Source organism: Setaria italica, chromosome VI (assembly GCF_000263155.2).
Source record: "Setaria italica strain Yugu1 chromosome VI, Setaria_italica_v2.0, whole genome shotgun sequence".
Taxonomy (NCBI): domain Eukaryota; kingdom Viridiplantae; phylum Streptophyta; class Magnoliopsida; order Poales; family Poaceae; genus Setaria; species Setaria italica.
In genome coordinates this window covers 419,007-434,004 of record NC_028455.1, presented here as the reverse complement: position 1 = coordinate 434,004, position 14,998 = coordinate 419,007, and the positions used below count along the sequence as shown (strand labels likewise).

The window sequence follows — 14,998 nt, the reverse complement described above, 5'->3', positions numbered from 1 at the left end:
ATGCCACCGCGAACGCATATGCACACGATTAGGGGGTGATCGCGCACGGCGTGTCGCGGCGGCCCCTTGGCGCAGCGCCGCCAGCCACTCACCACCGGCGATGGGACAGGACGTCCCCGGACGCTCGCCCAATCGCGCACCCGCGCTATCGTTAGTGTACCCTTTCCCTTCATTTTGTACCATTGAAAGGTCAATCGGAGGGAAGGCTAGTCGCAAAACCGAACCCAAAGCAGCTTACACTTGTTAGCGCTCTGATCTGAATTTGTAATCCCAGTGGGGGCGATACATGATGTAAAAAGACTAGTTTGTCCTAACCCAATTAGACAGTATGTTCCTGGAAACATGGCAGATCCTGGGCTTAAAAAGGAAGTTGTTGGGTAGAGAGGTGGTGACCACTAATGATGGTGGACGGGTGATGACGGGAGGAAAGGAAGGGGGACACTGAACGGAAACAGCAGGATCCTGTACATTACATGAGCATCCGATGTTCAAAAATCAATGACAAAATAGAAAAAAAGGCAACTAAGACATAACCCCCCACCCCATCTCACACCATGTTCTTGGTTTGGATATGTAATCCAAATTTGTTGACCACTATGCCCTCTATCAAAAGGAAAACAACACTGTGCATGTGGAAGGCACTTTTCTACCTCTTACCTTGCCATTGCGTTTAATCCGATCCTCACCCTCTCTTTGAATTTAAAGGGTGAAAATTGGAAGCTCTTGTTGTCGTTCCAAAACCAACCTTCGTTTCCTATCCCAAAGCTTTTAGAAGCAGACCTTAGAACATCTTGACCCTTGCACATCATATTTTAAGCATGAAAGTCTTAGGGTTGGTTAATGGACAAATATGAGGATTGCATGATTCAAATTTCAATTTTTATTTTAGAAATGGTGTGGGGTGGGGGGGGGGGGAGGTTGGCTCCAAAAATAGCTAGAGCAATTGCTCTAAATTGTTGTTCCCAACTATTTGATTATTACATCTCATAGTCATCAATTCTCTTCCCTCTTTCTGGAATTAAAATGGTCAATAAGGAGTCTCTTGTCGTCACTCCAAAACCAACCTTTTGTTTACTAGGTTTTTAAGGGCAAACATCACGAAGACGACAAAAGAATCGTTGTATTATTAAATGGGAACTTTATGGGAAAAACATTCTTCTCGTGAGGCATTAATTAAAAAATAATATCTCGCCACATGTCCATTTGTAACGGTAACAATTACCGGCATAACTTACACACCAATTTCTTTTTCCGCACTCTACCATTTGGCGGTTTTCACTCCCGCACTGCATGGGAAGCCCTACGTAATGTCTGGTTACGTTGATGATCAAAGCTTCAACTGCTGCTGCACTTATTTATCAATTATGGTATCTCTTCCATCGTAATCATCATCTGTTATTGTTCAATCGATTTGGTAAACCATCGTTCTAACCGAGTAAGAATCGGCGATATATATTGAACTAAAGAGAATATGAATAAGAATGTATGGTACGGCACTATGGCAGGAAGAAGAGGAGAGAGGTTTTGGGTGGGGGATGGCGGTTTTCCCTTCCCCCGCTCCTCCAATTTGGACTGACGCTCGGTTCTCCCGCACCACTTTCATCCATCCCGCGCTTACCCTCCTCTCCGGCGTGCGCTCCCCCTCCTCTTCCCCGGCTTGCCGCGCGAGATCTCCAAAATTCCCCGCAAACCCTAACTCCTCTCCCGCCTCCCCCTCGCGCCCCCTCACCTCTCTTCCTCCTCGCGCTTCCCATTCCGATCTCGCCGCCGTTTCTTGGTCCTGGGGCATGCTCTAGCTTGCCCCCGCGTATGGCCTCCGACGGCGCCGCCAGCCGCCGCCCGCCCCTTGCCCCGCCTCCCAAGCGCCGCGCCGCGGGGGACCTGCTCCAGACCGACCTCCTCACCTACAAGCGACGCCGCCGCGCCACTAGCGCCAAACCTGCTGAGGGCAGCGCCGTCGCATCCGGCCCCGACCAGGTACGCATTCCCCTCCTAGCCCTAGCCGGATCTTCTTTCCCTCCCCGCTTCTTCTTCCTTTGCTACCGGCGGATGGATTTGGTTTGGTAGAGCATCTGCCCGGCTTCGGGGTGCCTTCAGCCCGCCAAGATTTCGTTTCTACCCTATGCCGCAAGATTTCGTTTCCAAGATTCCCTTTTCATGTAGCAATTCTTGGTCTAGGCTAGGTTGTCCTGGAATTCTCTGTCCTCCTCTTGCAGCCATGGCTTGTGCTTCCCAAGATTTATCTGCTTTCTTCCCGCGCAGAATCAGATGAGCATGGTGCCCCACGCCAGCAATTCTCAGCAAGGTGCCTACCGGATGCTCGCCAGGCACTGGAGAAGCTGGAGGGACACGCTGGAGGGCCTCCTGCAATCCCCTGCGGTGAGCCAGGGCTCTGGAGGGATTCAGAGCTGCATTCGTGATGCACTCAGACATAATAGCTGCCAGCCCCTGGAAAATGTCAGTAATCCCGTTCTTCAGATTGAACAAACTTGGTTAACGAGTACCTTCGTTTCCTTCTTCCCTAACAAAAGCTTCTCTTTTGTTTTTCTGTATCTACCAGGGGAGCCTAGGTGAGGGCCAAGGCAGAGAGGACCCAAGTGGAGTGGTACATGCCATAGAGAATAATGGTGCCTTGGTTAAGGCAGAAGATGCAGCTGCAAACAATGGCGCCTTAGTTAAGTTAGAAGATGGAACTGCAGCATCATTGGAAGCCAACAAGGCAATCTGCCATAATGCTCTCTTTGACATTCTAGTCTCTGAGAAGTTTGCCTTGTTCTGTGATTTGCTACTTGCAACTTTCAATGTCAATAAGCCTGATGAAGATGTGATTGGCTTGCAAAAAATTGATGCCAAGATGAAAAATGGAGATTATGCACAGAATCCTGCGCTGCTTGACCATGATATCAAACAGGTACCTGTTTTTTTGTTTCATGCATTCCTTCATTTTTATTGGGTACTGTTTCCTCTGATATAGATAAAGATGTAGCTGCACTTATTTTTCGGAGCCAAGGTTCTTTTAACGCTCAAGATTTCAATATCTTACCCGTCACTTGTCTGTTTGATCACATAGATTTAAAATGTCGTAGTAGATGGAATGATTCTTTCCATGTTGGTGGCCTGTTCGGTCCTGTTTTCCAGCACATTGGTTGCCCCTTCGAAATTCTTCTGAAAATCCAAGTTTTAAACAATAGAATCATGGGAAGAAGGGTGCATGTTTTTCCTACGCCATTGTAGCTGGAATAGGTGTGCTCAACCAAAACAGCATATATGTGACTGGCTAACCACATAGCCATGTTTCTCTACTGACTCAAGGCAACTCTGAGATGTAGTGCCTCCTTTCCTACGAAGGACACCTAATATCTGTTTTTCGTGGGAAGGGATCTGCTGCCCTGTCTTCATGAATTCATGCTATGTTTCTCTCCACCCACATCATCCACTGCCCTGAAGCGTCGCCTTGCCGATTCCCTTGGGCCTCTCACTTTATGTGGACCACAAGGCGCAAGCTTGACCTTGACCCATCAGCGGATGGCATTAATGAATGCACATAAATCTAACATGGGCTGTAGCATGCTGCTGTGCACTAGTGCTCAATAAGTAGATTTAAACCATGTATTGTGAGGAAGGTTTTATTTACCTTGTTCACTTCTTTTCTTAAATGGAAGAAGGCAAAAGGGGGAACGTGACCTTAAGTGCTGATTGGTTGCCCGCATGCTCCCCGGTCAGGCTCTGTGGATGCAGGGGAGACTGATTGGTTGCCTGTGTAGGCCCCGGAGCCAGGCTCCATGGATGCAAAAAGGAGGCTAGAGCCTGGCTCGAAGAAACGTGGCGAGCGGGCGTTTCCCGCGGGCCTGGCTCACGTGGTGCAGGCGAGCGCGCGGGCCAAGAGTGCAGTGAGAAAAATCGGATTGGCTAATGGCTGGGTGTGGGTATCCAATCAGGCTCTGAACCTGTCCTGGCTGTCTGGGTGCAGGCAAGCAAACAAAAACCGGCTGCATCTGGCAGGCCTGGCCAGCACAGGCCTGCATGCGTGGTGCGAGCCAGGATACTGTGATACGAAACCAATCACACCCTTAATGTTTTTGGGGGCAAGTGATGAATGATTAGATTTGTTTACATGTTAGTACCTCCTATGTATCTCAAAGGCCAAAGCTGTTCTCTTATATTTGTTTTTCATTTTTCTCAACTGTAGTTTTGTTTGTTTGTTGTATCCATGTACCAAACATCCTTAGAAGTTACCTTAAACATTCAGGTGGGAACATATCATCAACACTTCTTTTACTATGTATTTATATTTGTTTATTATGCAGATATGGAAGAAGTTTGAACAAGTTGGCCAAGAAATGGTTGGTCTGGCGAGCAGTCTTTCAGTCATTTCACAAGCTTCTTGTCAAAAGCAGGTAAGCTGTTAGTTTTTTGTTAGTGATAAATGATGGTGCTAGCTCCGAGATGGATGGATTTTGACTCGAGAGACACTATCATATTGTTGAAATCACTCCTTTCATGCTGGCCATTGCTAATAGAAATATTCTTTGTAGGCTTCTGGCGTTTCAGAAATTGATATGACCGAGCACAAGATAGAGGTGAGTGGTGTGCTATGAGCATGTCTGCTAACCAATGTTTCATTGTTAGTATTTGTAAAATTCTGTTACTAATTGCATTCTTCATTAGGAAACAAGTTTGGTTGGTGTTGCCCACAAAACCCTGAGGGAGTCGACTCCCCCATGTGATTCTGGCCATTCTACCATACCAAAACGAAGTGGGACATCTGGATTGGATGGAATTTGCAAGGATTGTGGCAGAAAGGCAGACAGCGAAGGCAGAATTATCTGTGATAGATGTGAAGCCGCCTTCCATGTTTCATGTCTCAAGCCTGCCATTGATGATGTCCCAGCAAAATGGTTCTGTCCCACCTGCAATGAATTAGATGCAGCTATAAAGAATAACAACAATGGCAGATCGCATGAAGATTGCGATGTATGCGAATGGCTTGAGGTCAAGGTGCCAGAAGAAAATCCTGAGGATGTTAGTAGAACTGAGTTGGCAGTCAAAACACAGGAGAGCTCAGTCTCAAGCATGGATGGAGATAGTGAACCAGACCTCTCAACTACTGCGCTATCAAACTTGTGCAAGCATTGTGGCACATGTGAAGATGAAGACAAGAAGTTCTTGGTATGCGGCCATCCTTACTGTGCTTACAAGTTCTATCATGTTCTGTGCCTGAAAGAAAGCCAGATTGCAATTCAGAAGCAAAAGAACCGAGCATGCTGGTACTGCCCATCTTGCCTGTGCAGAGGCTGCTTCAAGGCCAAGGACGACGAATGGACGGTCTTGTGTGATGGCTGCGATGATGCTTATCACATATACTGCATGAATCCGCCGCGCATTGATATCCCAAAAGGTTCGTGGTACTGCACATCGTGTAGTGCGCGAAGGTCGATGGATGCAATGCAGAAGTATGAGAAGTCGGTCCTGGAGACTGTCATGCATGTTCCTGGTGCCAAAAGGTCGAAGGTGGTGGCAAGTGGTGCTCCAGAGACTAAGTAACAGAAGAGCAGCAGCAGCGTGGATCAGCTTGAGAGGTGGTGCTTTCACAGGCTTAGGGTGAAAGAAAGGAAAGGATTCTTTGGTCCCTCTAAAGGGGTATACATTACTCTGACAGCTTGAATAATGGGTTGTGTATACACAGGAAGACAGCTTGTTGGCTGGTGAAGATGAGATGGCAGCGTATGTAGCTGGAGATGAAATGTTGATTCCCTGTTCTGTTCTCTTTTTTCTGAATTGAATTCTTTTGGTTATTCTGAGTAGGTGGTTGTTGTTTTGCTGTGATGTTGTGTGTGTGTGTGTGTGTGCGCCTTCCATTACCTTGTGGCAGCACCTGACACCCTTGTTGTTGACATGTTTGTTTTGTACATGTTGCTCACCGTTTCTTTTGTTGGACAAAACGTGTGTATTTATATGATTTTGCATAGGCTGTGGTTGATGCTTGTGGAGGTTTGTGGATGATATGTCGCCAGCTGAATCCATAAGTGGTACAGCAACACCTTCATCTTGTGTGTGAATTGTGATGGCTTGGTAACCTATGTACCTAACCCTGAAGACTCTGCAGAAGGCTGAAGCTGGGGTCTCCTTTCTCCTATATATCCGGCTGAATGGTTAGGAACTTGGAAGACATTGATGGAAACAACCATCGTCGTCTTTTATGTGCTGGGGAGAAAATGTTTGTACTGTATGTATTCCCCTGGTGTCAATGCAATGTACTTGATGTGGTGCCTAAATTTGTTAGACAATAGGGAGGGAGTTTGAATCATTTCTTGATAAGCTTGATGGTACTTAGGGAGAAAAGCTGGGTGTGTCCCATGTGTGTGCATGTGTGTAGTCGTCCTAACTCCTAATGGAGCAAGTGCCTGCTGTACCTACTTGATGTCGCCTTCCTTACAACAACAGGGACAGAAACCATTTCTTCGTCAACCATCTACATTCTAAAGCACTGCATAATATAATAGTATGCACTTACGCAACATCCACGTCGATCTGAATTCAGGTCAGGACGTCAGGTCAGGATCCAGAAGCTAAAAGGAACGCTGGCCTTTTTCCCCTTGTATATATCTGTAACTGTTCACTTTCTACGTGGTTTCCCGTAAAAAGGATCTTTCTATCTACGTGATATCTGGCTGAAAACCCTGGGCCGTTACTGGACCGCGAGATAGGATTTCTACGGGGATTTTCATGCATGGGAAGCAGAAACAGGAGAGATCATGTTTAATTTCCTTTCCAAGACGAGGCAACTGAATTATTTGGATATATAAAATCAGTTTGGAGACGCCTCAACGATGAATTGAATTGAAGAAAACACTTCCCGTCTGTATCAGAATTATCATCAAATACTTACTAGTTAAAAAAAAACAGAGAGAGGCAGGAGCAGGGGCACACGTAACGCGTGGCAAAAGCCAGCACCACCATCATCTGACTCTTTCGATTCCCGATGCTTTGAGAAATCACATCACACCAACTGAATTCCCAACCTAAAACGAACGAACCAACAGAATATCCCTTCCCTTTCCCTCCGATCGTCTTCCTCCTCCGTCCTGCCCTGCCTTCCCCGCCCCCCTCCCTCTTCTCTTCCTCATCTCACCTCCTATCCTCCATCTATTCTAAGCCACCAGTCACCACCACCGTCACGCCCTTCTCTCTCCGAGAACCTTCTACAAGATAGGAGCCTTCCTTAATGGACGATAGATCACTGGGCGGAGGAGTTTCTCGTGTCGGATTGATCAATTAATACTAGATAGAGGAGAGAAACAGAGAGGCACCGGCCGGCAAGCCCAAGAAGCAATCCTTCCATGGAGGACGGCAAGATGGGGAACGCCACCACCATCCGGGCGGTGCTCGCCATCCTCCAGTGGTGGGGCTTCAACGTCACCGTCATCATCATCAACAAGTGGATCTTCCAGGTCGGTCAACCAGCCCAATACTCTTCTTCTAAATATTGATCGATTGATTCATTCAACCTTGTTGTTGTTTGTTTTTTTTATCTCAATTCCCGGATATATTCCTTTGTCTATAATATTCATTAAAAGCGAATTCAGGGGCTGATCCATGAGTATAGGACCAAAAGATTGTCCTTTTATTTTCTTTGCTTATTTCCATAGGTGCAGATGATTCTTCAATACTGGTGTTGTCTAGTGTTTTCACAGAAAGAAAAAAAGATACAGTCTTTACACCTGAAAATTGCTCCACTCGGTTACTTGCAGTTAGGTTCGGGATTTTTATGATGAAGAACAGTAGATTTTTTCTTTTTTTGTCTATTGGTGGCAATTACGGAATTCTGTTTATGGATTTCGGGGTTAACTGAGAACAATAGTGTGTAAACGCCGTGCAGGGAAAATGACTCGAAGGAGAGCCCTTTTCCTTTTTGACGATCATGCTAGCATAAAGTACAGCTGAATCCTTTTAAAAGAATTCCTCTAAAAAAATAAGTACAGCTGGAAAAATAAGATCCTGGAAACAGCATCTCTGGAGTTAATTGTAGTTATGTTGGTCCTAGAAACAGCATCTGTGCAATAAAATTTATGAATAAATGAAAACCATAGTGCTACCTCTGTTCGTATATGTATCTTGACTTTTTTTATGAAACTTATCCTGACATTTTTGTTTCATAAACAAAATACAAAGGGAAAAAGTAAAAGGAGTGCACGGTTATCAATAGCACGAATCCAAATTGCACCTCTGTGCAGTCATGCAATTTAGTAGGCCACAACCAGGTAGTGAAGTCTGCAATCCTGCATGTTCCTCAAGATTGTGGTTTACTAAAAGTTGTTAGAATGAGCAGCAAGGTTCCTATTCTGACTCTTGGTTTGATGGAGTGTAACCGTCCAGGATCACCTTTGACTTTCAGCAGGTTTAGTACAAATGCCCTGAAGATAGTTAGGACCCAAACATTTCCCTTCAGGCTGCTTCTGCCCGAGATTGTTTCTTTAAGAGGAGCTTGAAAAATATTTTCCTTCTCTCTTGACTTGACACGCTATCTTTGTAGTGATATATATTGATTCTTTATTTATCAAATAATTTGTCTTGTAAACTAGCACAACTGTCAAAATATATGTGCCTAGATATTAGAAACATGCTAGTAGCACTGCTTGCAGTGTTCTTTAAGAAACCATCTGCTAGCATGTGGTAGTGTGCTTTCTGTCGGAGAGAACCTTAAAGAAGAAGCTTTCCGTTTCTCCCTTTTCATCTATTTGAATTGACTTTCGTTGCTTGGATGTTGAAAAAGGGGTTGTTGCGACTTGCTTGGCATAAAGATAAAGGCATCAACTTGATGATTTTTGACTTTAAATTTGGCAGAAATTGGAGTTCAAATTTCCTCTGACGGTGTCGTGTGTCCACTTCATATGCTCTTCTATTGGAGCTTATATCGCAATCAAAGTTCTGAAAACAAAGCCTCTGATCGAGGTTGCCTCAGAGGATCGATGGAGAAGGATATTCCCAATGTCATTTGTATTCTGCATAAACATCGTGTTGGGGAATGTCAGCCTTCGCTACATTCCAGTCTCCTTCATGCAGACGATAAAATCTTTCACTCCTGCAACAACGGGTTAGCGATCTGATCTTGTCATCCTTTGTTTTCCTGTGTTAGTATTTCCACAATGTCAGTAGTAGAATAATAATTTCTGACCGATCTCTTCCACTGTGACAGTGATTCTTCAGTGGTTGATCTGGAGGAAATATTTCGAGTGGCGCATCTGGGCTTCTTTGGTCCCAATAGTGGGAGGGATTCTGCTGACATCCATAACCGAGCTGAGCTTCAACACGTTTGGCTTTTGTGCTGCCATGGTGGGCTGCCTGGCCACTTCCACAAAGACCATCATGGCAGAGTCCCTGCTCCATGGATACAAGTTCGACAGGTATAAGAGGATCTTTGTTTATAGATTGGCACCTGACATTTGGTATGAACAATTCTACTGTTTCTATGTGCAGCATAAACACGGTGTACTACATGGCGCCATTTGCGACGATGATCCTGTCGGTTCCAGCAATCGTGCTTGAAGGCAGCGGCGTGGTGAGCTGGCTCTACACCTACGACTCCGTGGCCCCAGCGCTGGCGATCATCATCACGTCAGGGGTGCTGGCCTTCTGCCTCAACTTCTCCATCTTCTACGTGATCCACTCGACGACGGCCGTGACCTTCAACGTGGCCGGCAACCTCAAGGTGGCGGTGGCGGTGCTGGTGTCGTGGATGATCTTCCGGAACCCCATCTCGGCCATGAACGCCGTCGGCTGCGCCATCACGCTCGTCGGCTGCACCTTCTACGGCTACGTGAGGCACCTCATCTCACAGCAGGCCGCCACCACGCCAGGCCCGCGCACGCCCAGGGGCCGCATGGAGATGCTGCCGCTCACCGGCGAGAAGCAAGGCGACAAGATTTAGCAGCAGCTGCCGATGTCGATTCGATATTTACTAGGAAGGAATAAACCAGCATACTTACATCTGATCTAACAGCCGTTTCAGCACGGATCATCAGGAGCTTTTTGGCACATAGTAGAGAACCGAAATGGCAAAAGTTCCAGTCGAGTTGGTGTAGAGCTTCGTAAAAAGGTTGCTGATTCTTTGTCTTTCTTTTTGGTCTTGATGACGATGATAAATTTGGTCACCCAGATTTTGGTGCTGTCATTATTAGCACTACTGTTGCGTTCATCCTTTTTCGTACAAATCTGAAATCATTTTGCTGTCAGATTCCGATGTGAAATCTTTCGTCTGTATTGCTTAAATAAAAAAAATTGACATCTTATACGAAATGCTATCAAATCACAGGGATTCATCCAGGTCCAGCTATCTCCTCCTTATCGGGCTAACATGTTAGGGGGTGTTTGTATCCTGAGCTAAAGTTTAGTCCGTGTCACATTGGATATTCGGATGCTAATTAGGAGGACTAAATATGAGCTAATTACAAAACTAATTTCAGAATCCCTAGGCTAAATCGCGAGACGAATCTATTAAGCCTAATTAATCCATCATTAGCGAATATTTACTGTAGCACCATATTGTCAAATCATGGACTAATTAGGTTTAATAGATTCGTCTCGCGATTTAACCTAGTGGTTGTGAAATTGGTTTTGTAATTAGCCTATGTTTAATACTCCTAATTAGTGTCTAAATATTCGATGTGATAGGGACTAAAATTTAGCCCGGGATCAAAAAAAACCCCTTAGCAGAAACTTTTTTTTTAAAAAAAGAGTCCGAATCCCCGTTACAGATATATGTGCTGCTGTAATTTCGAAGAAACAGGGTAAGGCTTGTTTAAAAGCAGAGAACGGGGGGAAAAGGAAAACAAGAAAAAAAAGAAACGCACGCTCGGTGGGACTCGAACCCACAATCCTTTGATTAGAAGTCAAATGCCTTATCCATTAGGCCACGAGCGCTTGTATGGTATGCCTTCACATCAAAGGGTTTTTAACAAAAATACACAGCCTTTTCTCCCCCCAAGTGCACATGTAAAGCTTCGATTCTGATCTATTGTTCCAAAACATACTTTTATCTTAGAAATCGACAAGGCATTTTAGATAGCTACTAGGATATTAGATCCATCTCCAAATGAAAACAAAAAACAACAAAAATGATGCATATAATGAAATAGAATGAATCCAATCCTTAATACTCATCAACATATAAGGATTAGAGGACAAAACCAAACTTGTCACATAAGATAAACGAAAAATCTAAAACGAGAGAGCTCTCAATCTAGCTTAAATCGAGATATGGAAGGGAAGAAAGAGATAGAAAGAAAAAGGAGGCGATTAAACAAAGAGAGCTCTCCAGCTAGAAATAGGTGGAGAACCCCTGGCCCACCCACATGCTATCTACCACCGTCCAAGCCTAATGCCTTATCCTCTTCGTCTTCCTCGCGACTGCACGCTTGACTGCAGCTTCGCTTGCACGCCCCCAACCGCTCTTCGCTGATCCTAGACGCTACCCTCCGTCTTCGCGGGCTCCTGCCTTTCATCCTCCCCTCCTCCTCCCCTTTGTCCGAATCCGTACTTCGCCGCCATCTTCTTCGTCTCTGCCCTAAGACCGCCAGTCCACCGGCCTCCACCGCCGTGTCGTTCCGCCCACCTCCTACCCCACCCTCTCCCCCGCCCATCCTAACCACTCCTCTTCCTCACCCCCGTCGCATACACAGGCCATCGGATGTTCTCCACCACCCGGCCGGCGGCGCCACCACCGCCCACACCCCACCAGCTCCGCCGGGCCGGCCGCCTCCCTAGCCATCCCTCTAACCCCGTAGGCACAAATTATCCCCTCCCCAACCCCAAACCCTGAAACCCTAACCCTAATCCCCAAACCCTAACCCGAATCGGAGCTCGCCAGAGTGGGAGTCGTCGCCGGAGTTGGTGACTCGATTTTGTTATTTCCTCGTACCAATTTGTTACTTGTCATTTTTCCTGGCATTTTTTCTTTCGAAAAAAACTAAAACGAGAGAGCTCTCGATCGATCTAGCTTAAATCGAGAGCCTCCCGATATGGAAGGGAAGAAAGGGATTAGTGGTTCTAAAGTAATTTTTTTTTCTATCTTGGCTCTTCTTGTGCATATATTTGTTGCTTTTAGGTATTTTAATATTAAAAAATGCTACGAAGAATAGCCGCTGCTACAGCTACTACCTACAGCTCTGTTTTTTCGTTTGTCTTGGCTCTTTGTCGCCACCAATGCTATTTATTTACAACCTTGTTGAACACCTTAAACATGTGGTTTACTGTTGTGTAGTTTAGTTTATCCGTATATATTTTTGCAAATTTTACTCTAATGTTATATCAGATTACATTTTGTCATTTTCTTGTCCGGACTGATTGAGAAAGCTGTACGTCGAGATTGATTGGACCTCCTCCTATTCCGCTATTCGGGTGCAATTTTAGGGCGTGTTTGGCAATCAAGTGTTAAAGTTTAACACCTGTCACATCGGATGTTTGGATGCTAATTAGGAGTATTAAACATAGGTTAATTACAAAACTAATTGCACAGATGGAGTGTAATTCACGAGACGAATCTATTAAGCCTAATTAGTCCATGATTTGACAATATGGTGCTACAGTAACCAATTGCTAATGATGGATTAATTAGGCTTAATAGATTCGTCTCGCGAATTAGCACAGGGTTCTGCAATTAGTTTTATAATTACCTCATGTTTAGTTCTCCTAATTAGCATCCGAACATCCGATGTGACACTGTTAAAGTTTAACACCTCGTATCCAAACACCCCCTTAGCAGGACGATGATGATGGTGGTCGACAAGCTAGCCTTGGCGGCATCTCATCGACGAGACGATGATCTGCGGCGGCAAAATATTCAGAAAGCAGAGGATTGATTCCATTTCTTGGAGACGTTTGAAACGGGACAAGACTTACTCGCATGGCACTCGATGGCTTTTGCAGGGCAAGAGCAGGAGCAGGAGCAGGAGCAGGGGGGCTCCATCCTCCATGGCAATCCATGGATGCTGCCTCCTGTCCATGCAACACATTTTCTGGATTTCGAGTTGGCAATCGATCGGAGCAGGCGGCGGGCAAAAAACAACGAGCCGCTGCAGAAATGACAGCATGATGAGTGATTCGCCCCGCCCATGGCCATGGGCCTCTTGTGTTGGCTCGGGGAAGGAAGGCAAAAAGCGCGCCAACTTTAATCTTTCTTTCCTTCTTTCTTTCTTTACAGTCTACTACTTACTCTTATAGTCTTATAGAGGGGGAAGGTAGGAGGGTCTTTCCAACTTGGCCGTCAAAAGGTGATACTAGGTCGCCTCTTGTTTCAAACTCGAACTCAATTCGGTTTCATATACATGGTTTGAAAAAAAAAAACGCATCGTATATGCTTCATTGAAAGGGTCATGGATGAATACAATGCTTGACTGCTTGTAATTTGCAAGGCAGGCAGCTGATCGATCCTGATTGACGTGGATCGATCATGGTGGTGCAATGCAAATATGCAATCGAAGACTGATGGATGATGCAGCATGATACCAGTACTACATTGCAATTGCAGCCTTATGCATGGCCAGCTAGCAGCTCTACTCTACTCTACTCTATTCTGTTGCATCCATGATTCTCTTCTCTGCTCTGAGAGTGTGAGTATCATATCTCACTCGCTGCACCAACAGCAAAGGCTGCTGCTTGCGCGTGACTCTGGCTCCTCGTCTATCTGTAGACTACTGTAGTGCAAGCAGAAGCACCTCCCAAAGTTTTCGGTCAAGAGCCATCAGCCGCCCTACACCTACACACCATGCAGGCCTACCTATATCATGCATATCATCATTATTATACTGCTGAAATTTCTACCATGCATCCATGTGTTCTTCGTATGGCACTGCTGTTCAATTATACAAATGGAATATGCATACTCGGTCCACAGTAAACTTGGAAGTTATGCAAGGGGCTAAATGTTGGCGGAATACGGAACATAGCGCCGTGACGGCATCATAGTCCAGTACTAGACGACTGAGTGCCCCCAAGCTGCGCTGGCTGTTCCAGATCGGATAAACACATACAGTGGAGTGGTACACTATCCACGGTATCCGATTACTACTCACACATGCACGCAAACAGAAACAGACTTTTATGTTGCTCTGTTTTTGGCAGTGTACGTTGACAAATCATTATTACCTTGTGGCATGCATGTTGCTCTCTAGCCTCTCTTGCATTGGTATCAAGTAGGAGTACCATACACCATTGATGTTAGATTTTGGGAGGACCTTTGGATTTGGATTGGTGACAAATAAACCATTGGCGTTAGCTTATCCTATGCTGTACAGAATTGTGAGGAAAAAGTTTGTAACAGTGGCAAGTGTGCTAAGTTCAATATTTCTTTTCGATGAGCTTTAGTAGGAGACAAGCTAGCAGCATGGTATACGAACTAGTTTCCAAGGTGGTAGCTGTTAGTTTGAATGCGAGGAGGAAGATATCTTTAGGTGGGGTTTGCACAAGAATGGCATCTTTTCTGTTCATTCGATGTATTCCGCATTGATACACAAAGATGCTTTACCAAGAAAAAGTGATCTTTGGAAGATAAGATTTCCTCTAAAGATTAAAATTTTCCTTTGGTACTTGAAGAAAGGTGTGATTCTAACTAAAGATAATTTGGCCAAAGAGACATTGGCGTGGTAGTCCTAAGTGTTGTTTCTGCAATGCAAATGAAAGCATAAACCATTTGTTTTTCAATTGCCATATGGCTAGGTTCATTTGGAATACCATATTCTTAGCATATGTTCATGGTCATCCGAGCTAGGGCCGGCGGCGTGATGAGTGGCGTGGAGCCTACCGGTCAACCACGGCCACGCAGGAGCATTATTGTTTATATACATGCATGAAGGCGTTCCAATGCATCATGCATGCATGTCCTCTAGTGGAGTGATCGAGAGAGTGTGTTGTTGTATTCTGGTCCAGTCAGAGTCAGTCTCGATCGGCATTCAACGTAGTACTACTTACGAGACTGATGGCCTGGTAGTATGTAACAAATATT

At 45.3% G+C, this 14,998-nt stretch overlaps 2 protein-coding genes and 1 non-coding gene across 4 annotated transcripts; 2 read left to right on the top strand and 1 right to left on the bottom strand.

The window, feature by feature from the left end:
• Window positions 1-1,531: 1,531 nt before the first annotated feature.
• Window positions 1,532-6,000, top strand: LOC101754375 (PHD finger protein EHD3). Of its 2 annotated transcripts, none has more exons than XM_004972373.3 (6): window positions 1,532-1,977; window positions 2,269-2,457; window positions 2,561-2,911; window positions 4,308-4,397; window positions 4,536-4,580; window positions 4,669-6,000. In XM_004972373.3, exons 1-6 carry the CDS (start codon window positions 1,810-1,812, stop codon window positions 5,542-5,544), a joined length of 1,719 nt encoding a protein of 572 aa, XP_004972430.1. In that variant the 5' UTR covers window positions 1,532-1,809; the 3' UTR covers window positions 5,545-6,000. The 2 variants fall into 2 exon arrangements, with proteins under 2 accessions (XP_004972430.1, XP_012702115.1); XM_012846661.2 differs by having other exon boundaries at window positions 1,533-1,977; window positions 2,263-2,457.
• A 996-nt stretch (window positions 6,001-6,996) lies between these two features.
• LOC101753978 (UDP-galactose transporter 1) lies at window positions 6,997-10,232 on the top strand. Its single transcript, XM_004972372.4, has 4 exons — window positions 6,997-7,451; window positions 8,845-9,094; window positions 9,197-9,404; window positions 9,478-10,232. The coding sequence occupies exons 1-4, from the start codon at window positions 7,341-7,343 to the stop codon at window positions 9,926-9,928; spliced, it is 1,020 nt and encodes a 339-aa protein (XP_004972429.1). The 5' UTR covers window positions 6,997-7,340; the 3' UTR covers window positions 9,929-10,232.
• A 615-nt stretch (window positions 10,233-10,847) lies between these two features.
• On the bottom strand, window positions 10,848-10,920 carry TRNAR-UCU. The gene has a single exon. It is a non-coding gene; the product is annotated as a tRNA-Arg (tRNA).
• Between the last annotated feature and the right edge of the window lie 4,078 nt (window positions 10,921-14,998).